Raw genomic sequence first — 24,049 nt, forward strand, 5'->3', positions numbered from 1 at the left:
GGACACGCAGGTAGCAATATCATCTGCCTCAGAACAGGCAGACGGCACTGCCATCACCATGGCAACTAGGCTGCTGGGGATGGGCTCAGACCACACAAGCACGCCTCTTCCCCACAGAGTGCAGTCTCCAGCTTCACTGGGGCCCTGGGATCAGTCCTCCTTCCACCAGCCTTTGGGCAGCTCCCACATGCACCACCTACATCCCAGTCACCCCCTGCCACCCACTTTATTCTCCATCAAGCTTCTCAAAAGACCGGTCTATTCTCACCATCCCCACTTACTCCTCAACCCGCCTTCGTCTGTTTGCTGCCTTCCAATTCCGCAGAAACTGCTCTCAAAAAGTTCTTCTTTGACATCCATTTTGCCAACACACACTTTGGTCCCCTTGCTCTCCCTTTATGCCATGTTCGAGATGGCTACATTCCACCATTTTGTAAAACTCTCCCTCCCCTTGGCTTCCATAGCCCTGGCCGCCTCCTACCCCACCAACACCTTTTTCTGTATCTCCTCCTCCTGTGCCTTCTGTGTCTCCTTGAGTTTCTACCCCAGGCCCATGGCCCATTTCTCTCTACTGGCCCTCCTTGGGCACCGTCTCATGGCTTGAAAAACCACACCCAAACCAATGACTGTCTCCCCAGCCCATGGTCTCCCCAGTGCTCAGATGCAAACACCCATGGGAAACCTCCTCCACAGGGCTGCAAAGCCTGTCCAAACTCTCCTCCCCCTACCCGTTCCCAAACTGCTGCTCCTGTATTTTCAAAAAGTTGGTTTTACTTAATATAACCACTCTTCATAAGAGGGCTTTGGATTCATTCTGGTAAAATGAACCCCGTATATCACCAAACTCTCCAAGCCTCATCTAAGCGCTTTGGATTATTTCCTGGCACGGGTGTAGATATTCCTATGAGGTCTCTCCTTCCAGAATCTCAGCAGACAGCTTTCTTCAGTGGCATGGGGCCCAGAAGGCAGTTTCTCAGGGCTGAGCAGAGGAAGACTTATCATCTAATATAATGGAAACTGATGGGAGCTTTTTACACAGTCATTTTGAGCTCTATTGGCAAATTGCTAGGCTCCTCCAAATTGCAAAGGCCCCAGTTTTTCTGTCTCTTCCCTTTAAAAACCTTGCTCCTCAACAGAGTGGACATGGCATTGTCTCCCACCAGCACTTGGATTTCAGAAGAAAACACAAATCATCCCTTAACAAGCACTTTGTCAGACAGACGCTTTATGCCATGCAATCTTCACAGCATCCCAGTAAGTTAGGCTCTCTGACTTCCCCCATTTCTCAGACGTAGGGATTAAAGCTCAGAGAAACTGAGCACCCTGCTCAAGGACACACGACTGTCAAGAGCAGAGCCAAAACTGCAATCAAATATGTTGAACCAAAATCTGTGCACTTAACCATTTGCTATATTATCTGCCTGTTATTATGGAGTTTCTTCCTTGGGCTTTTGTGGGGGGCGGGGGGGGGGGGGGTTGGGGGGGTTGGTGCACAGCCTGGTTCAGTATCAGATGAGATCGGGCGCGCTCAGGGTGGTATGGCCGTAGACCCGCCTGGTTCAGTATCAAAGTAAAGGCCCGACAAACACCCCTCCCTGTCCCAGGCCAGCCCGGAGGCTGGGTCTGAGAGATGACAGGTTTCTGCAAAGACCTGGGGTGGGGATTAAGGAGCAGCCCCTTTATGAGCGGGTCTTCATCCTCATGGTCAGAGCGCCATTTCTACGATTCCAGGAAGTCTCATTCCATCATGCCTGTCTTGTGCTTTCCCCTCTTTTAAGCTCCTCTGTTCTCCTGGGTGGAATCACGCAGGGCCATTGCTTCCTCCTGGTCGAGGCTCTGGATTCCTGTGGGCGCAGGAGGAAATGACAGGAAGATGCCTGGTGGTCTGGCCTCAGGCCCAGCCTACGGGATTCATTTTGCCATAAAAATTCCATCTCCTCTTCTGCTGTGAATTACTTTACAAAAAGTCTCCTCTAAACTGAATCCAACAACATAGAAAAAGGATTACACGCCATGACCGAGTGGGATTTACCCTGGGTTTAACATCCAAAAATCAGTTTGTGTAATATGCCGCATCATTGGAAGAAAAGACAAAAATCACATCATCCCAATACGTTCAGAAGAAGCATTTGACAAAACCCAGCACCCCTTCGTGATAAAAGACTCAGCGACATAGAAAGTGAAGGGAACTTCCTCACATGATAAAGGGCACATACTAACCTCCACGGGTCATGTCGTACTTTTGGCTTTTGGCTGAATGTCACCTCTTCTCTCCAGCATTTTACTGGAGGTTCTCGCCAGGGTGGTTGGGGGGGGGGGGGACGAAATAAAAGGCATTCATATTGAAAAAGAAGAAGTAAACCTATCTCTATTTGCTGATGGCATGCTCTTATATAGAGAAAATTCTAAGGAATCCACAAAGAAAGCATTAGAGCTAATAAACATGTCCAACAAACGTGCAAGATACAAGATCAACATACAAAAAGCAACTTACTTCCATACATGTGCAATGAAATTAAGAAACAACCATTTATAATAGCATCCAAAACAATGTTTGGAAATACATTTAGCAAAGGAAGTACAAGATTTCTACTCTGAAAACTCCAAAAGCATTGTTGAAAAAAGTTAAAGGAGACCTAGATAAAAGGAAAGATACATCAGCCTCATGGGCCGAAAAACTTAATATTGTTGAGATGGCAAGAATTCCCAAACTACCTGCAGATTCAACACAATTCCCATCCAGATGCCATCGGGCTTATTGGCAGAAATTGACAAGCTAACCCTAAAATCCAGAAGGAAATTCGAGGGACCTTAAATAGCCAAAACAATCTTGAAAAAGAACAGAGTTGGAGTACTCAACACGTCCCAGTTTCAATTTGACAAAGGTACCAAAACAATTCAATGGAGAAAGTATAATATTTTCAAAACATGGCACTGGGACAGTTGGATAACCACCTGCAAAAGAATAAAGCTGGACCTCCTACCTTACACAGGATTCAAAAATCAACCCATAATGCATCAAAGACCTACAGGTAAAAACTAAAGCTCTAAAACCCTTAGAAGAAAATAGAAGCACAAATCTGTGTGACCTAAATAAAGCAACGATATCTTAGCTATGACACCGAAAGCACAAACAACAAAAGGAAAAATAACCTGCCCCTCATCGAAACTAAAAACCTTTTTGCTGTAAAGGACATCATCAGGAAAGACGACCCACAGAATGGAAGAAAGTACTTGCAAATCATGAATCTATCTGATAAGGGACTTGTACCCGCAACATATAAAGAACTCTTACAACTCAATAATAAAAAGACAAATAATCCAATGTAAAAAGTGGGCAAAGGATCCGAATAGGCATTTTTCCAAAGAAGATAAACACACGAAGAGATGCTGAACATCATCAGCCATCAGGAAAATACAAATCAAAACCACAATGAGATACCCTTTCACATCCATTAAGATAGGATACATAATTAAAAAAAAAAAAAGGAAAAAGAGGGGCATCTGGGTGGCTCAGTCGGTTAAGCGTCCGACTCTCAGTTCCGGCTCAGGTCATGATCTCGTGATTTCATGAGTTCAGGCCCCGCGTGGGGCTCTGCGCTGACGGCGCGGAGCCTGCTTGAGACTCTCTCTCTCCCCCTCTCTCTCTGCCCCTCCCCCGCTGGCACTGTCTCTGCGTCTCTCAAAATAAATAAATAAAACTTAAAGACTATTTTTTAAAAAAATTAAAAAAGGAAAAAGAACGCGAAAAGAAAAATACATAACAACAAGTGTCCACAAGGGCATATAGGGAACTGGAAACATTGTACTCTGCTTCTGGGACTATGAAAAGGCACAGCCACTTTGGAAAGTAGTCTGACATTTCTTCAAAACGTTACGCATAGAGTAACTATATGGTCTGGCAACTCAATTCCCGTGTGTGCCCAAGAGAAATGTTCACGGTGGCACTGCTCACGGCAGTCAAAAAGCGGAAACAACCCAAATACCCATCAACTGATGGATGGATAAATAAAATCTGGCCTTTCCGGACAATGGCTATCGTTCAGTAATCAAAATGAAGTATTAACGCATGCCACAACATGGGGGAACCCCCAAAATATGCAGAATGAAAGAAGCCACGGACACACACACACACACACACACACACACATACTGTATGAGTCTATTTATGTAGAATACCCGGAATATACAAATCTGTAGAGACAGAAAGTAGATATCCTCTTGCCTAATCCTGGGCACAGTCTTTTGGGCCAGATGAAAATGTTCTAAAATTGGCGGTGACAATATTTGCGCAACTCTACGAATGTACTAAAAACCACTAAATTATACAGTTTAAATAGATAAATTGTAGAGTATGTGAATTGTACCTCAATAAAGCTGATGTGGATATATCATAATAATGATCTAAACCTAACAATACAATATAATACAATATAATAATAATAAACATATATTTTAGGTCTCCTTTGCAGCCCTCAAGTGGGATAGGCCCTTTCCCCAGGAAGGAGACTTGGGAGACACCCCAGCCCCCAGCACGTCCCCTCTGGGAGGAAGGGGACCCCAGCAGAGCAGAGGGAGGAGTGCCAGTCTGGAAGTCGGGGTCCTGCTCATCAACTCCAGGACTCAGGAGGTCACACAGCCTCTCTGGGCCCAGGGTCTCGAGGACTGTCCCCTCCTGGGGAGGTTGTGAGGACCAGGTGGAGAAGTCCATGCTGAGCAGAGAGAAGTACCTAGAACACAGTAAGCTCTCACGAGCTGCTCCTTCCTGGGATTACTCAGCTGGAAGACACATAACCAGCCTGGATGTAGAAGTGCTGAGTCCAGGGTCAATGTTGGAGAAGACCAGCTCCCTGCCTTGTCCTTGGACACCAACGGAGGCCTCGAGTCTCAAGCCTGGTTGGGACCAGAGCTCCCAAGTTCACGCAACTTCCTACCAGTCTTTCCTCCTAATGGCCCCGTGGCTTCTAGGCTCCTGCCTTTTCCCACTGTCTCCCTCCTGCACCTTGTCAGTCCAGACATGGAACCTGGCCTTCTCACTACCAAAAGCAACCACCGCTGTGGGCACTGCACGGCCAACAGCCCCACGACACACAGAGGACACCCCTGGGCTTCAGAAGAACCCTGTGCAGCGCCCCCCAGGGAGCCCCTTGCCCTTGCCCGGAAGGACTCCTCTCCCACCCCTCTCTTCTGGGCACCCCTGCCCTCCACGGCACTCGGTCGCACCTAACTCCCCCTCCCCTGTGCACAGCAGATGGTGGGCCCGTCCCTGACTCCCAGCTCTGCCGGGCCCACCAAGAGCCTCCTGGAGAGCAGGGCACCATAGCACATGATTGTCCCTGTCCCAGAGGCCCCGCAAACCATACCCAACGCTCTCAGCCAGCTGTGGCTCCAATACCCTGCCGTTCACCTTCATTCCTGAGAGCGGGATTTATCAGACACCTGCTCTCCCCCCAGGTGTTACCGGCCCTCCCTGTCTGCAGGGCTGTCTCTGGGCTGGGCTGCACAGGGACACGCAGAGACGCACAGGACCGCTCTCTGCTGGGTGTTCCCAGCGAGAGCTGGGATCTGCTCTGCTCCAGGAAAGCCACGTGGGGGCTTCTTTCGCTCCCACTCAGCTTTCAGGGTCTCATTGGCTCCGTCACCCCTCGCCAAGGGAGAGCGAAAGTGGCCGAGACCGTGCCCGGGGCTCCCCCGTGGACGCTGTCTCCATCACCCCAAGCATCGTCCTCCTCCTCCCTCCTCGTGTGGCTGTGCGGTGGGGGCTGATTGAAAGCCGGTGCGTTGCCATGGCGACGTGGCCAAATCTGACCCCCACAGCTGAAGTCCTCCTCCCTGGGGTACCTCGCGTCCTGCTCCTCTCCCTCATTACTGCTGGGACTTTACTAAAATGATACAGGTTCAAACCCTTTCCAAACTGCTTCAGAGAAGTTTCACACTCTTCTGTAACCAGGTGTCTTTCAGACGTGAGATCCAGACCTGCGGTGGCTCACTGTCAGGGCCGCCGGTGAAGGCGGTCTCGGGTTCACCCTCAGAACCACTCGGAGGGACGCGCGTCACCGCCGGGAGTCCCGGCACCAGCCAGCTTCCTTCCGTTTGCACATCGGCCCTGCGTCCCATTCTGGGGGTCAAGGGGCTAGAAAAATCGGTCAGGTGCTTCCTTCCTGCCCCCTTTCCAAGTCCCAATGCCAGATGTGGAGGAAAGGAAGGGTCTGGATTCAAACCACCCAGGCCAGGAAAAGCATCACGGCCTGGGCTCAGGACCAACTCGGAGCATCGTGTAATCGGGGCCTTGAGGCCGCCGTGACCCACGCTTGCCGCGATGCTTCCGAGAGTGAGTGTCCTCCCGTCCCGGATTCTGTCTCTGCGCGTGGCCTCATTTCCCCCTCTCTCCCCTTCTCCCAGATGGAACCTAAACGCCTGAAAAAACAGCTTCCAAAAATCCTGAGACTCCTGAAACCGGATGACAGGATTCTGATCGTGGGGACCACACAGCGGCCTTTTGATGCGGAACTTCAATCCTTCTGCAAAGTTTACCAAAAAATTATTTTGGTTCCCAGACCAGACTATGCTTCCAGATTCGGCAAGTACCTCCAGCCCCTTCCCGGGCACCGTGACTGGGGCGGGGCCAGGGTGGGGGCCTGACCGGAAGGTGGGTGCCCCTTGAGGGGCCCTGGGACGCCCACAGAGCCTGGGCCGTAGATACAAACCGCCCGGTCACGAGGGCAAGACGTGCATGTCTCTTCTGTTGTTAACTTCGTCCTTTTTACCCAAGACAAAAGGAAACTGGACAGGGATACTTATTTTGGGTCCCGAAGGGGACAGAAGTCCTTGCGGGTGCTAACTTTTCTTTCAACAGGTAGATGAACACCAGTCGTCTTGGACCCACAGTGATGGCGTCTTTCTCAGAGAGCATTATTCTTTCCACAGATTGATTTTTGTTAAGTTTTCCAGGCTCAAAGTATTAGCCCAAGAGCCTGTTGACTTACTTGTAATAACCATTGACGTTAACAAGAGCTTTTCCAGTTTTTTCCTCTTGAATAGACAAATTCAAGATCTATTTGTATTGAGATATATTTCTAAATGGGAATAACGCGAAACAAGTGTCCCCGGAGGCAGTGCAGGGAAACCGTAAAGGGCCACGGGATACGAGTTCTGAGGAGACCCGGTTCTGGGTCCCAGCTCTGCCACCAGATGGCCTGGTGACCTTGACGGCTCAGTTGACCTCCTGAGCCCCCACTGTTTCATCTGTAAAGAGGACCGTTTAGTCTCCAGGACTGTCGTGACCCTTATCTGAGGGGACGGCAGAACACACAGCACCGTCCCATCTCCCGCGAGAGCATGGGTGGTGCTGGGCACGAAGGGAACAAAGATGGTGGCCGTGGTTATGGAGAAGGAGTACAGGACTGGGCGGCAAGTGGCCATGGTGGGAGTGCTGGTATTTTCTGTTATCTACTGCTGTGTAACAAACCGCCCTAGTGGCTTAAGACAACAGATCATTCCATCCCATGGTTCAGAGGGCTCACGGGGTCAGCCATAAGGTTCTCCTTCAAGTATGTCGGGATGTTGCAGCCAGGTGTCAGTTTGGACTTCATCTGAAGACTCAACTGGGCTGGACAGCTATGGCCGTTCACTCCTGTGACTGGGGCCGATGCTGGCTGTTGACCGGGAGCACAGCGGGGGCTGCCAACCAGATAGGGTATACACCTGGCCTTTCCGTGTGGCTTTGCACAGCACAGTGGCTGGGTCCCAAGAGAGAGTGTCCTGAGAGCAAACGTTTCCAGAGGTTCTGACAGAAGCTGGAAGGATTCTCGTGACTCAGCCTCAGAAGTCACACACGATCGCTTTCACCAGACTCTACCGGTCAAGAGGAAGTCCCAGGCCAGCCCAGATTCAAGGGCAGTGGACTATACAAGGGTGTGAATAATGCAGTGTGGCCCGTTGAGGGGTCATCTTTACCCCTCATGGTGGTGGCAGTGATGGGCACGGTCGTAGATTTGGTATAGAGGTGGTGGTGGTGATGGAATGGACAAGAATGTGGGCACATGGGCACTTTCAGTGGTGATGGTGATGGTGATGGAATGTGCAGGAAATTGCTCCCAGTGGAGTAGTAGTGGGGATGAGGCAGCAGCTATATGGTAACAGTTAAACGTCAAGAGAAGTAATGGAAAGGACCAGGTCAAACCTGGTTTCCATTCGTCCTTCCCCAGTCACAATAGCATCCCCAAAACACAGGGGCTCTGCGGGCCTTTCCGGTTGGTCTTAAGCTCCCGGCCCATGTTACCTGCTAAAGGACGACCTTCTAGCCCCCACACAGTATAAACTTCCAGCTTCTCAACCACTCCATGTGCCCTTTGCATTCATTTCTATCTTGATAAACTGGGATCCTGGCTTCACACATCAATGTTATGCACAAAGTACAGGAGGACTTTGGTCTCGGTTCTTTCTTCATCATTTTAGTGGCATCTCCATCTTCTAGAGCCGCCAGGCCCTCCATGGGGACCTTCGTGTTCAGCTAGCACAAAAGGAAAACAGAGAAGACACTAGAGAGTATCTCACAGGAGATTTTAGGGACGGGGCCCAGAAGGGCCAGCTGTCGTTTCACTCGTGTCGCATCGGCCAGGATGACTCCCATGGCCCCAGTGAAGTTCAAGCGCACAGGGATGCGTGGCCCTGCCTGGAAAGACTCACACAATGGGGTCGGTGCCAGCAGCACGTGAGTCAGCGCAGAGCGTCCCATCCTCCTGGCCTTCTCGGAACTTTCCCGCTCTCATTCTGGTTGGTCAGATCTCCTCTCCCAATTCCACAGACTTTTGGATGGTAGGTATATATCTTAAGGCATCTGAATGGAATAAGGTAGGGTGTTATTAATTTTAAGGCACCAGAGCATTATTCTTGACTTCGGATTGAATAGTTTCTACTGTTTGACAAAACCATAGGCCCTTTAAAAATGAAGCTGTTGGTGTTATTAACAAGGACAGTTGTGGGGGTTTTTTTGATGGAACGCCGGGCATGTGTTAGGACACAGATCACATTGCAGTTTCCAACCTGAATCTCCCCGTGGCGGCATCACAGGGGAGGAAGGAGAAAGCATCCCCTCACCTGTGGGCAGATGATAACCTTGCGTGCAGGACTTTTCTCAGGCCCGGGGCTCTGTCCACTAAACCACATGCTTCTCACATATTTCTCCCATGGTGGGTGATTTGTTCAGGCCGCCATTCTTGCTGACATCATAAATGCTGTCCGGCATTTCCTCTGGTGACCTTGAAGTTTTCATAGCCCCAGTGGCTGGGGCATCCATCTTAAAGAAAGACTGTTCCTGTCTTTGCAGTGATCAAAAAGTGGTCTCTTCCAGCCCATGAAGCGTGGACTGCAAATCTATAACTTGGGCCTCTGTTTGGCCGTCTCTCTACCAGCAGCAGAGCGTGGAAGGTGTTCGGGAACATTCATGATCCTGCTTCTCAGATCCCTCGAGGCAGGGTTGGGGAGGGAAGGGTGGGCCAGCTTGAGGAAACACAGTCCTTAATGTTTACCAAGTAGAATTCAGTATCTACCTTCTTTCTCCAAATCAAGCTGTTTCCTTCTAAATGTCTGTAAAGAAAATCCACCAGCAAGGTTGATTAATGCCTTGACTAGTCCCCAGAATTCCCTCTGGGCCTCCTCTCCCCACGTTCCTAATGCCTTCTTCTCTGGCCTCTCTTCCCAGGGATCTGTTTCACTAATATCCCAATTCATCACAGGCCCCCACCCCAGACCCAGTGTCTAGTCAGATGAGTCCAGTCCACGTCTTCCGATTTTTCTCGCAGTCTAGTCTTCAGAGGCCAGAAGCTCATCCAAATCATATTATCCCTTCCTGTGCTTTTGTAAAACCACAAAATAAACAATGAATTTTAAGACACTACATCATCCCAGGCACGCAGTTGGGAGCCAGGGTAGAATCCGTGTGGAACGTCAGAAAAAGAGAAGGGGATTCAGAGACCAGATTCTTTTCAGCCTAAAGAAGGGAGAGAGGATGTTGATTCATCTGAAGAAGCGAGGAGCCTTTCACATCCAGGAGAAGGAAGGCAAATATGGCACTCGGTCTGGGGAGCACCTCAGTGTGGGAGCACCTCAGTGGCCCTCAGTGAGCTCCTCCACTGGTCTGCCCCCCCCATCACCACACCCACGGCCAGCCCCGTGTCTGTTGTGTTCTTGTCCTCTCTGCCTGCACCTGCTGGGCCAGATACTCGGCAGCTGTGGCTGCGGTGCTCCCTGTGGGGTTCCCATCTCAGTGAGCCCCTCAGGTTGTGACTTACTCTGCATCTGACTCCCCTCTTAGCCCCACAGCTGGTGGCTCTGTAACAGCAGTGGAAGCCGTTCTTTTAAAGGCAAGTCTAGTCCATCCAATATGAGAAGTCAAACTGATCCTCTTTCCTTCCCATTCTCTGGCTCCTGTGAAGGCTGTGGCTATGTCCTGCCGTAGCTGTGACTGCTTCCCGAGTCCCCTTACTGTGCCTCCATTAACAAATGGTGAGCATCGGGGGGAAATCAACGATTTGTGAATTTGGGAGTACCTTGACCAAAACGCTACATAAATATCAAGTATCATACATTTTAAAGAGTCAATCGTGTGTTCACGTGTACTTAATGGACCAGAGTAATTGTAGTTGTTTGCTCCGTTTGTGAAGAATCTTTACTTGGAGAGGCCCCTCGTGTTGATAGGCTGTGACCGTCATAGCCTAGCAGGGTGGCAGGGATGAGAGCTGGGTTTGGTTTCTGGGATCCTAGACCCTCTGCGTTTACCGACTGCTTACTGACTGGTCCACTCCATGCCACGGGTAAGAAGTTTGCCCGGGTGCACAAGTCTGAAGCTGTCTGAGTTTCCAGTCTGGGGTACCTACTGGGTCCTCAGCTTTAGGGGCTCTATCCCGTGACTCTGCATAAAGCATGCCCTCTCCTCAGCTTCCAGAGTCACCGTCCCGACCTGTTCGCACCTTTTTTCGATGTTCTAATAAATCTTGACAGGGGACACACTAGATCCCAAGGGATGCTGCCATCTGGTCATCGTTCTTATTTTTCCTATGGGTTGTATCTTCTGATTTCTAACATTTCCTCAGTTATATCTAGCTAAGGGTAATCCTCACCTGCTATGATCTGTTTTACATAAACATTCTTTGACATGTTCTGTATTTATTTCATGCTATCTTTTATAATTGATGTTTTAATGAGCATTAGGAAACTTTGGTACAAAATGGAATGACAAATAATAATTATAGTTATAATTACAACAACAACAGCAATACAGCTACAGAAAATAAAGTGCCCACCATATATTACAACAGTGCTTTGTCTAAATTCTTGTATGTATTTTTCACAGCAGCCTGAGATATAAATCTACTCCCATTTTACAGGTGAGCAGAGATGGATTAGAGCCCAAACAAACCCACCACGGAGGCAGGAGAGTAGATCCAGAGGGTTGGATGTTGCTTTAGGTCAACCTGGTGGCCCGTATGGCCCATGACACCCAACCTGGCACAGTTGGGAGACACTGAAGACCCCAGGGGGACATGCACCCCTTCCAACAACTCAGCTGACGCCAAGGCCAAAGACGACCCCCCCCCCCCGCCTCGCCACCAAAGAGGACGGTGGAGTTGGATTGTTAAAAGGACTCATGACCCAAAGTCTGACTCTATGATGTGACTCATAGATACGCTGAAGATCATTCTATTCCTGGACAGTAATTAGACTTTTTCATTTTATCAAGTGTTTTTGGATCAATGTATTTGGATGAGCTAGTCATTTACCAGACCTGACAGTGCTCAGATTATATAACAATGGTTATTTTTTTCCATTTTTTAATGTTTATCTTAGAGAGAGACAGAGCGTGAGTAAGGGAGGGGCAGAGAGAGAGGGAGACACAGAATCCCAAGCAGGCCCCAGAGTCTGAGCTGTCCGCACAGAGCCTGACACGGGGCTCAAACCAATGAACCATGAGATCATGACCTGAGCCAAAGTTGGACACTTAACCGACTGAGCCACCCGGGGACCCAATATTGGTCATTTTTTTAAAAAACTGTTTCAAGTATTCTTCAAAGAGGTCACAATGCTTGGGACGCATTTGACCAGATCTTTCCAGCACTGAGAGTCTTTCTGAGACACGTGGTCTTAGCAATGCGTCACCTTTCCTCATTGGGTACAGCTAATGTGGAAAGGATATAGTGCTCTAAGTGTTACAATATTTGAAATGCTGTGTGGGAGTCCAGTCTATATCTAAAGTTGAGTAATTTCATAACTCATTTTCACACCGTCCCTATGTTCTAAGTGAAATCTCTCTATTTCCCCAGGTTACACTAACCCGGAGAACAACCGGGCACCCACCGGGGAGATTTCAGTCAACCTCTGCCCATTTACAGCTGTTGGGGTTGGGGGAGAGAATACAGGTCAAACTGCACCCTGAGGGAACTGAACCCACTGGTGACGAATGGAGATTGGAATCTGCATTCCAATTCCACATATAAAAATAATGTACAAAGCCTTCGTAACTAAAAAAATTTTTAAAAAGGTCAAGCTCCTACTCATTCAAACACTTTGGAAAATGTAATATTCCGATGAGCAGAGATCTCATATATACCCTTATCTGAATTTCCAATTCTGGAAGATCTTGAACATCTTGGAAGGTACCACACTAAAACTATACTGAATGTGGTTTAATTTTTCCTTGTCTTGCGGATCTAGGACCTCAGGGCCATCAATATGTATGTCTTATGGTTGCAAATCACTCGGAGGGAAAAAAAGTATTTAGCTATATGGCTTCCTGCTCATTTGAATTACAAATAAAATGAAGTGTTCCTCCTGTGCATCCCTTTCTTGGTGAGATGCCACTTTGTACCAAGAACTAGAAAATCCTGCTTTCTCTGTGGTGACCCTGGTTCTCTGTGTCTTTTCCGCCATCTTGGACGCCACAGTTCTGTGGAAACAGATCATTCAACGCAATGGAGGCATCATTACTAATGCCTTGAATATTAGTTGCCTGGCGAAGGTCACCGATGGCTTCACCCAAGGACACATAGTCCAGGTGGTTAAAGGCGTGCTCACGGACCGCAGAATCCACCGGCAAAATTACAAACCACTTGTGGCGGCGGAGTTCATGGCAGCGCTAACCAGGATGAGCCCGGTGTACCAGGAGGAAGAAGAGAGCTTTAAGGTAAATGGAACGCCCATGTGGCCCTGTCTTAGCCACAAACACCTGTCACATGACCTCCTCCCTCTGGTTCCTGAGTTTCATGAATGTGTCATACACAATGAAATTTGGAAACTCGAAATGTTTCGATCACACATTCTTTCCAGTCTTGCCCGTGAACATGTGTCTTCCCGATTTTAGGAAAAAATGTGGTCTATGATCTTATAAACTAACAGCCGAATTGCAGAATTGAATAGCAGCTTCAAAACCACTGGATTTAAATATACACACACACACTCGCACACACGCACACACACTCTCAGGCATACACACACATCCACGCGTACATGTGTCGCGCCCGTTGTATTTCATGTAACGGAACAAGTTGTGCATAGAGAATACTATTCCCTAAATGGTGCATCTCAAGCCCATGCTGGTTATAGCCCATATTTTATCCCATTCTGTGACATTCATAGCATTTTTTAGATCTGGAGGAAACTGAGAACCAGCTCTTCCAAATCCCTGCTTTACAGGAGGAAAGGAAGTTGTGGAGAGCTCTGTGCCTTATGCAAGCAAGTCAACATTAGAGTCCTGGGTGCCCAGGCCAACGGGCACACCTCACACTCCTAATCAAAGTGAATATAGTTGTGTCCACTTTCTGGACCGGGAGGCAGTTTCCTTGGCCAACTGGGAAAACAAGAGAGGGAAATTATATCCGTACGATTATACCCACCGCAACATTGGCCCTGCAATCATCGGAAAAAGAATCAGAATTCTCGCGTAAGCCTTATTGTGTCTGGAAGCCTGCTTGAGATTAGGAAAACTTCCCTTGGCAATATAATAGTTGTCCACCAACTCTGAAAACCATGATTCCCTCCTGCTTTGCCACTAACGTTTCAGTCCAAGGTAGAAAATAGTCACAATACTGATCGCCAAAATAATGATCCAGCGCGGGGATTGGTAAACGTTTCTATAAAGGGCCAGATAGCAAATATTTTAAGCTTTGAGAGCCCTGCAGTGTCTGTCACAAGTATTCAATCCTGTATCACGGTACAAAAGCGTTCACACACAGTATGTAAATGAATGGGCATGGCTGCGTTCTAATAAAACTTTATTCCAAAATCATGCAGCAGGCCAGATTTGGCAGCTATAGTTTGCAAAACTGAAAAGAAATATTTCCAACTCCAAGCTGGAATTCCTGCCAAGGATTTGAACCAAGGCTCTTGTTAACTGTTTTCACCTTGTTAGAATTAATTGCAAATATTTATCCTCTGCACGTGATACGTCGTGTTCTCTTCTGAAACCCCCAATTTCTATTTGCCCTTCTGAAATAATCACCTTCCTCCTTGTTCTGAGGAGCTGGGTTTAGGGTAGCAGAACCTATGCTTTCTCTTAGCTGGCTTTTTAACCGTCCAAAGTGATTTGTAGATGTTTTTCTGTCACAGGTGCCTGAGGTCCAGTAACTGTAAGTGATCACACTTATTCAAGAGAAGGGTACGCCACCATTGTATAACCTGGATGAGAATATACATGCTTTTCACTTCCATTCTTGGCATATCTGATCACTTTATTCATTTTTTTTGAGGAAACGAAATCATTTTTTACCACCATTACTACTAGCCCCCTCGCCCCTTCAATTTCTGCTTCTTATCAATAGCTCGAGAGCTTGAGACAGTGCCAGGCCCCAACTAGAGGCCCAATGAAATCGTTTAGTGGCAAATTTATTGAACAGATGGATAAATGGACAGGCGCTGTCACAGTGCTGAATAACGTGATGCTGTGGCTGTAGCTGCTGGTGATCAAGTCCATCATTTCTGCCCTGAGAAATTTGACCTAACCGTGCTTCTGACATGTCAGACTAGGGTCTTGGCGATTCTCCAAACACATCATACCCTACCCCGTGGACACGATGGAAAAAATATTTAAGGATCATAATGGTACTAATCCTAATAACGTTAGGGGTACCTGGGTGGCTCAGCCGGTTCAGCATCTGGCTCTTGATTTCGTTTCAGGTCATGATCTCACGGTTTGTGGGTTCAAGTCCTGCATTGGGCTCTGTGCTGACAGTGCAGAGCCTGCTTGGGAGTCTCTCTCTTTCCGTCTCGCTCTGCCCCTCCCCCACTCGCACTATCTCTGTCTCTCTCAAAATAAACAATCTTTAAAAACATATTAGTAATAATCCTAATAATGTTAGCTAATACTTGTGACTACTTATGTACCAGGCACTCTGTTAACTCATTTAGACCTCATAATCCCTCCAGTTTTCAAATGAGGAAATTGAGTCATAGAGAGTCATAGAGTCACAGAGTCATTCTGTGGTAGCAGAATAGTGCCCCCGGCAATGACGTCTACATCTGAGTCCCTAGAACCTGTCAATAGGTTACACGGCAAAGGGGAGCTAAGGTTGCAGATGGAGTAAAGTTATTAATCTGCTGAACCTAAAACAGATTATCCTAACTTCTACTGGTGAGTCCAGTGTAATCATAAAAAGTGGAAGAAGCAATCAGAAGAGAGAACAAGAAAGTCAGCAGCCTGGGAGGGATCCGTTGGAACTCCAAGTAGCCCCGCGGTGCCAGTTTGAAGATGAAGGAGGGGCCACGAGCCAAGACAGCAGGTGGTCTTGGGAAAGGGAATAGATTCCCCCTGGTGTTCCAGAAAGGAACGCAGCCTGCAGACACCTAGATTTTAGCCCAGTGAGACCCATTTTGGACTTCTGACCTTTAAGACCGAAAGATAATAAATGGTTAGTTTTACATCACTAAGTTTGTGGTAATTTGCTACAGCAGAAAAAAAAAAAGAGCCAAAATGATTTGCTTCTAGTCACATAGCTAAAAAGGAGCAGAGCTGAAATTCAAACCATAGGCCAAAGACAAAGACCATATTCTTTTTTTATAAAGTTTATTTATTTATTCTGAGAGAGAGAGAGAGCACACAAGCAAGGGTGGGGGAAGAGAGAGAGGGAGAGAGAGATCAAGCTGGGGAAGGGCAGAGAGAGAGAGGGGGAGAGTGAGAATCCCAAGCAGGTTCCACGCTGTCAGCACAGAGCCCGACACCGGGCTTCATCTCATGAACGCTGACCCAAAATCAAGAGTCAGATTCTTAACCGGCTGAACCACCCAGACGCCCCAATACTGTATGTAAATAAATTAGTAGGAGTTCATCACCTGACATACGTGGCCACCTCACCTTACATGGAAAACAGAGCCAAAGCTAAAAGAAAGATGAGAAAAATCCCCAAGTGCCAGACAGAAACAAAGATAAATCTCAAACACACAGACAAGGCAAGCAGCATAGAGAAAAATCAGGGCTAGGAAACGAAAAGAGACTATACCTGCTGCTCCTTTCTCCGGGTCTGTGGTATGTCGACGTCACCGAGGAGCGTCATTATAAGACGTGCTTCCGGATTTTGGCTTCACAGAATTGTGTAGAAGCACTGTGAGAGAGGGAGAAATAAGGGAGATACAACGAATACAACCAAAACAGAGCCTCCTACTCAAAATGAACCTGAAAATAAAAATTCCAAAACATTTGAGGAAATCTAGTGCAACCTGACAAAGAGTTTAAATTAATACAATTCAGGTGTTCAAAATAATAAATGAAGGCCTCATTTCCATTAGAGATGTACACAAAGTTTTGAAACAGAGACAGGCAGAAATGGAATAAGAGATAATAATGGGGGGAAAAAATCACAAAAAGAAAGCTTAGATACAAAAAATAGAGGGCTGCCTGTCTGGCTCAGTCAGTGCAGCGTGTGAGTCTTGATCTTGGGGTTGTGGGTTCAAGCCCCATATTGGGTGTAGAGATTACTTAAAAATAGAAGTCTTTGAAAAAAATTAAAAATATATAACTTAAATGGCCAAAAAAAAGTAAGAGGGGTATGAACTCTAGACTAGACATGGTCAAAGAACACATTCATGGATTGGAGGATGCTCCCTCCGGAAGCAGCACAGAAAAACATAAAGATAAAAATCTATAAACTGCAATAAGAACCTTGAAGATATTGACACCCAAGCTAACAGAAGTTCTGGAGGAAGAGAATAAAAGAAATACCAGAGGAATAATGATTTAAAGAAATACTTGCTGAAAATTTTCTTGAATTAAAGACATGAATTCTTAGGTTAAAAACAAACTCCAAGTGACTGGCAGGACAAATAAAAATGAATCCACACTCACATACATTATTGTGAACCTAAGAACAAGACAATAAGCCAGTCTTCAAAGATGCTGGGTTGCCTATAAAAAGCCAACAATGGAGAGGCCAGGCGTCTCTTTAACAGCAATCCCTACCAGAAGACGGTACGATCATTTCTGCAAAGTGCTGAGGAACAGTAACTGTAGGCCCAACATATATCCCCAACTAAACTAGCACCCAGGAGACAGGAAGGAATAAAGACACATTAAGACTTACAAAGACTGAGCTATCTTCCCCCTCACAGCCACTCCAGGGAACAATTTAGAAATATTCAGTAAAATTGAAGATGCTCGTGCCCTACCATCCCAGGAAGCCTACTTCTCTGGATATTCTCCAGAGTTTTCTCATAAGTTTACAAGGAGATACGTAAAAATTGTGCATGTCAACATCATTCCTCACAAAAAGTTGGAAACCACTTATGTGTCCATTAATAGGAGAATTGAGAAACCACTTGTAAGATAGTCACTCAGTGAAATACTATTACTACTATAAAGTTTATGAACTAAAATGTTTCTTAGCTTTCAAATGAAAAGTGAACGTTGAGAAAATGCATTCTCAGGACCAGTTGTAACCACAAGACGCTTTGTTGGCACGTTGGCTCCAGTATTTCTGCCATGTTTTCAACAGTCCCCCTTGGCGTGTCTATGTGGCCTCCCCGTGGCCCCCGCGTAGCCAGCAGTCTAGCTTCTGGTGGCCATGTGTGAACCATGGAGGGCCATTCACATGACCAAGAAAGCCCATGCCCTCAGGATAGGGTAAGATTCCCCAGAAAGATAGGAGACTAATTGGGAAGGGCTGCTAGTCAGATTTGGTCTGTGATTCTCTGAAACCGTTAACTCCTTGAGGTGGAAGTTAAAAGACAGGTTGGAAAACCCACTGAGAAAGAATTTGTATTAAATATACATTAAATGCCCAAAGTTTAACGGCTGCTTGCCCCTTCCTTCTTAGCAAGTTTTTCTCTGTTTTGAAGAATATTCCCCTGGGAGGCACCTGGGGCCCGGGGGGGGGGGGGGGAGTCAGTCATTTGAGCACCCAACTCTTGGGTTCGGCTCAGGTCCTGATCTCACAGTTTGTGGGTTCAAGCCCCGCGTGGGGCTTTGCTCTGACAGCTCGGAACCCACTTGGGATTCTCTCACTCCCTCTCTCTCTGCCCCTCCCTCATTCACACTCTCTCTCAAAATGAATAAACTTTAAAAAAAAGAATATTTCGGTGCATGAGTGTCATTTTGATATTTGCCTATAAATCTGTTTTATTTCAGGACTGGTATGCCAAAACCCCTATGGGTAAAAAGCGAGCCTTGGCACTAACAGGAGGGATCACTAAAAAGGGGAAAGGAGAAAAGAAGGAAAAGAAAGGAAAAAAGGAGAGGACGAAAAAGTAATGCCTTTCTGAGGAACCATCCTCGAGTGTCTCAGGGATGGAGGTGGTCCTGGCTTGCCAGGGAAAAGGTTCACCATCGCCTGTCTGAAGAAGACCCAGGCCAACGCCGCGAGTTCGTCCGCCCCTGCGTTCACTCCGATCTTTGCAGGCTGTACAAGTTCAACGTCCATAGCAATTGTTTCTAGAGCTTGTAACTGTCTCTTAATCTACGTAAAGCTTCTATATAACCGAAATACACTCATTACACACTCCACAATCTTTCCAGCTCATCAATACCAGTCACCAAAACTAAAATGTGATATTTAGAAAATCCACTGATTTGACAAACTAGTAGGTACCTTGAGTCTGTCACCAGCACTCCAGCTTTCTATTAATCCGTATATACCGCATATTATCTTGCACATATTTTGATATATTAAGTCTTTGCTCTATTAATGTATTTTACATAATTGAATAAAAACCATTTTCTTTGAACTGACTCAGTAATTTGGTGGCTGAAGCTAAAAAAGACAAAAAACGATGTTTAAAATTCACAAGTTTCATCTTCTGACTTTGAAGGTGGGGAAACTAGGGCCCAGGGTCACACAGCGGACATCTGGGACAATGGGACCAAAGTTCTCCACTCCCAGCCTGCTGCTCTTGGGAAGCACGGGAATTTGGGCAGGCCAATGGCGGCAGAATAGCACTGTGGGAACATTGGGTCAATGTGGAGAAGAGGAAGCCTGAATGAAGAAGGAAGAAATGCTAAATGAGAACAAGACTAAGGCCACCCGAGTGGCTCAGTCGGTTAAGCATCTGACTTTTGGCTCTGGCTCAGGTCATGATTTCATGGTTTGTGAGTTCGGCCCCACATCCAGCTCTGCCTCCGTGCTGACAGTGTGGAGTCTGCTTGGGATTCTCTCTCCCTCCCTCTCTGCCCTTCCCCTGCTTGCACATGTACTCTCTCTCTTTCTCTCTCTCTAACTTTGAAAAAAATAGAAAAATAAGGATCAAGATATAAGTTTAAATTTTTTTTTAATATGAAAGGTGATTTGGTGGAAGACAGTAAGTAACTCACCTCAGAGTTGTGGTGAGAACGCCATCAGAGGAAGCAGACTTGAAAGGAATTTAATCTGAAACTTCAGAATATCCTATCCGATGGTTCTGGTCCCGCCAGAGAAAGCTGTAGAATCTCCCTCCCTATAGACCAAGCTGGCTCTCTGGGTTTTCTCAGATTCCTGGTAAGTTAGCTTTTCAATGCCTAAGACCACGTGTGCTTTCTGGGTGTCTTCCGGCCCCCAGCACAACCCCCTCAGCCTGTGTCTGCACAGGAGACGGGCACAAAGTAGGACAGAGAGAGGTGGCCATGGGCCCGTGTGCTGGGGACGTCCCCTGCACACACAGAAAGGCAGCTTCCCGGTCTGTGCGCATCAACACCCCCAGCTTTCCAACTGGCCTGCCACAGACTTGCCTCCTCTTCCTGAAGGAACCCCAGTTTCTGCAGACTGTGGGCCTGCTCCCCACTACCCGCATCAGCCTGTGTCTGGCCAAAGCCCAAAGTGGCCGGAGAGTTGGGCAGATTCCCCACCCAACCTCACTCCAGGAGCAGTTCAACTTCCACGTGTCCTGAGTGGTTGCACCAAGACCCTTCCTATCACGTCACATGGGAAACTGACCCTTGGCTGTGACTCAAGAAGAGACTTCAAGGCTCTAGAACTTGATGCCCATTACCAAAGAATGGGATCGGGATTGTAAAGAAATGAAAATCACGAGGGCTGTAAAGAAATAAACATTATTGAAATGTTACAAGTAGACAGTACCATGGAACTTGGTCTTCTCTTCATGACAAGCGCACTTGGTCATAACTCATAAAATCTGTGTTGGTAAAGCTTAATAAACAACAATTTGGGGGCACCTGGGTGGCACAGTCAGTTAAGCATCTGACTCTCGATCTTGGCTCAGGTCATGATCTCAGGGTTCTTGAGTTTGAGCTCGGGTTGGGCTCTGCACTGACAGCGTAGAGCCTGCTTGGGATTCTCTCTCTCCTCTCTCGGCTCCTCCTGCACATCCTCTCTGTCTCTCTCTCTCTCTCTCTCTCTCAAAATAAATAAATAAACTTTAAAAAAAAACACCAAAACAATAATTGAACGGCAGAAGCCCCCATCCAATAGAACTTCCCGCAGCGATCAAAATGGTGGTTGAGGTCTGTGCTCACCTACAGGAGTGGCCGATAGTCACACATGGCTATTAAGCACTTGAAATGTGGCTGGTCCAATTGAGGAACTGGATTTTTTACCCCACTGTTAATTTAAATGGCTTCATGTAGCCAGTGTGACTAATGTATTGAACAGCCCAGCTTTAGAGTGATTGGTAAGGATGACCTAACTTCCGTCCTCGGTGTCTCCTGCTCTTTCCCACAGCACGTTCACACGGAGACGTGATCTCTCCGGGTCACACCATCTTCTCCCAAACTATGGCCTCCCATCTTTCAAGGTGCTAGATTTTCACTTGAGTTCCCCGTGGCTTGACTCAACCAGCTCTACCTCCTGGTTCCTTGAGAGCTACGACGCTTCCTCCCCTTCACCCCCAGCGAGCTTTGCCCCACTCACAGATGCCCTCTGCTCTGCACGAGCAGACCCCTTGTATGTCCCTCCCAATTCCAGGAGCCCTCCTGCTTTGGGTGTGTGGCAGGAAATGCATGGAGACAGGCACGTATACTCACACATAGATATTTTTTACACAATTTTACACACTTTCTTTACACAAATGACTACATATCAGACATATATTTTTCTCATTGCTCTTTTCAATACCTGGGGTATTGTTTTATATCAGCACACATAGATTGGCCTCATTTTATATCAGCTACATAATGCCCCACTTTTTGGATATAGTGTAATCCAGATAGATAGATAGACAGATGATAGATAGATAGATAGATAGATGATTGATTGACAGATAGATAAGGGCACCTGGGTGGCTCAGTCGGTTAAGCGTCTGACTTCAGCTCAGGTCATGATCTCGCAGTTCGTGAGTTCGAGCCCCGCGTCAGGTTCTATGCTGACAGCTCGGAGCCTGGAGCCTGCTTTGGATTCTGTGTCTCCCTCGCTCTCTGCCCCTCCCCGACTCGTGCTCTGTCTCTCAAAAATAAATTTTAAAAACGTTAAAAAAATTGATGAGATAGATAGCATAATTATTTATTTTACAGCATACCCAGTCTTTGACACACATTTAGATTACATCCAGTCTTTTGTGTTCCATCAATGCCGCAATGAATACCTTCATACATCCATCTTGGTGGGCCTGTATGGGGGGAAAATTCTGTGAGATAAAATTTTAGAAGGGACGTCAGCAGGTCAAATTACCTGCGCATTTTCATCTGAGTAGCTCTTGCTGGGTTCCCCTCAGAAGAGGTGCCCAGCATACCTGTCCTGCAGGAGAATGCCCATTTGCGTTCCGTGTGCTTCTGACACGGACACAGGAGGAATGACGTGAGGAAGGGAAAATAAGGAGATGTGTGGGGTGGAGGGCAGAGGGGGCTGGCGGAAAGAAGGGCAGTAGATTCTTCTCGGGAGTTCTGCTGGGGCCTGAGCTATTCCTGGGCCATTATGTGGCATTTAGCTCCTCTTGAGCATGTTCTTAAGTGAAGGGGACAGTAATTAATGTCATTAACCCTCATTAAGAGAGTGTTCTATGGAATGGAATCTGATTAAAGTGGAATTAAAGCTCTTGGTGGCTCTGCACTTGGCCTGCCCTGAGGAATGAGAAGGTTTCGGGTTCAGAACCCGTGTGTGATGACATGGCGTTTCTTAAAAGGTGTTCCCGGGGCGCCTGGGTGGCGCAGTCGGTTAAGCGTCCGACTTCAGCCAGGTCACGATCTCGCGGTCCGTGAGTTCGAGCCCCGCGTCAGGCTCGGAGCTGATGGCTCAGAGCCTGGAGCCTGTTTCCGATTCTGTGTCTCCCTCTCTCTCTGCACCTCCCCCGTTCATGCTCTGTCTCTCTCTGTCCCAAAAATAAATAAATAAATAAATAAAAAAAAAACATTGGGAAAAAAAAAACAAAACTCTATGATTAAAAGGTGTTCCCGAGACCACCGGGGCTTACGCAGGCACCTCCATTTAAAACGACAGGTTTAGAACACCCTAACGCCATGTGAAATCTCTTCCTAAGCATAGGTCCACATGTAACAAAAAGGCAATACTTGTGGTAGGTGTCACAGGGCTGTTTCACAAGAGCGACACTTAGTTTCAGCCACTAATGAGACTAGGGGACACAAATGTCTGAGAGAAGTGGCTTCCTATGTCCTTGAAAGTCAAGACTTCCGGAGATGCACGGGGTGATGTTAACGACGGCAGAGGAAAATAAGAGGCAGTGGGCTTGAGCCAAGCTAGCAGCGACCTAAGCAGTGAGATTTGGAAAACCTTAAGGCCCTTGGCCCAAAACGGTGTCTCCAAGCCCCCGAAACCCCTCCATTAGAATCATTCCTTTATGCACGGTCCTGGAATGATTCATCTCATTAGAATTCACAGCCGCGGCAGCACAGGGTTTCTTTGCTCATCTTCCAAGTCTTGTATCGAGCGCCTTCTGGGTACGACACGGGGGTACAGAGCGAGCTGCTCCGCAGTCGGGTCGGGGAGGAGACATTCATAAAATGGTCATAGGACGAATGTGCGAAGCCAGATGGCGCAGCGGGTGTGTGTAACCGAGTCCCTGGGACCAGGCTGGCCTCTGCCTGGCTTCACCCCTGCGGGGACCCTTCTCGGATGGAGAATCGAGACTCCCTGAAGTGGCAGGACTGTCGGATTCTGTGGCTCTTCTGAACGGCTGCGCTTGGGGCCCGTGTCATTACCGAAGGCAGTGTGTTGAGGGGCCTTGGCACAGGGGCTCTCGGTAAGGGTTGATGGCCTCGCAGCTGCTCCGGAATACACCTGTCCCAGTGGGCTTTGGGGAGGGAAAGGGAGCCCAGGAGTCGGGGGTCGGGGGTCGGGGGGAGGCACTGTGGCCTCCTCCACGTCCAGTTTGCTGTCAAATCACCGTCTTCTGACCCCAAACAACTAACCCAGTTCCTCCGCCTGCCGGGAGGAGTGCCCCACTCTTTGTTTTGGCCGGGGGAGTAAGATTTTAGAAATCAAGTCCCTGTAGTCAAGTCTAACGATGGTTTAGAGCAAAGGCTTTGGAAGGCCCAAGCGCAGAGTCTCTCGCAGCTCTCGCCCTTGTTGGCTCTGCACCCTCCGAGAACCCAGAGGGCACGCATCTAGTCTCTGCCCCTCTGTGCCGCCGCGAGGAGGAAACCCAGCTATGACCGGTGCACCTGTCACGGTGCCCGGCACCACCTGTGTTC

General features: G+C 47.6%; 1 protein-coding gene across 1 annotated transcript in view; it reads left to right on the forward strand.

Annotated features, from left to right (window-relative positions):
- The window catches only part of IQCA1 (IQ motif containing with AAA domain 1), a 153,879-nt gene extending 135,149 nt beyond the window's left edge, over positions 1 to 18,730 (forward strand). Inside the window, exons 17-19 of the mRNA XM_047085902.1 lie at positions 6,403 to 6,580; positions 12,942 to 13,180; positions 18,608 to 18,730. Coding sequence (XP_046941858.1) covers positions 6,403 to 6,580; positions 12,942 to 13,180; positions 18,608 to 18,730 — 540 coding nt within the window. The remainder of the gene's footprint in view (positions 1 to 6,402; positions 6,581 to 12,941; positions 13,181 to 18,607) is intronic.
- Positions 18,731 to 24,049: the final 5,319 nt, after the last annotated feature.

Source organism: Lynx rufus, unplaced genomic scaffold (genome assembly GCF_022079265.1).
Source record: "Lynx rufus isolate CCGP_SWC_20201006 ecotype Redwood Valley unplaced genomic scaffold, mLynRuf1.p SCAF_2, whole genome shotgun sequence".
Classification (NCBI taxonomy): Eukaryota; Metazoa; Chordata; class Mammalia; order Carnivora; family Felidae; genus Lynx; species Lynx rufus.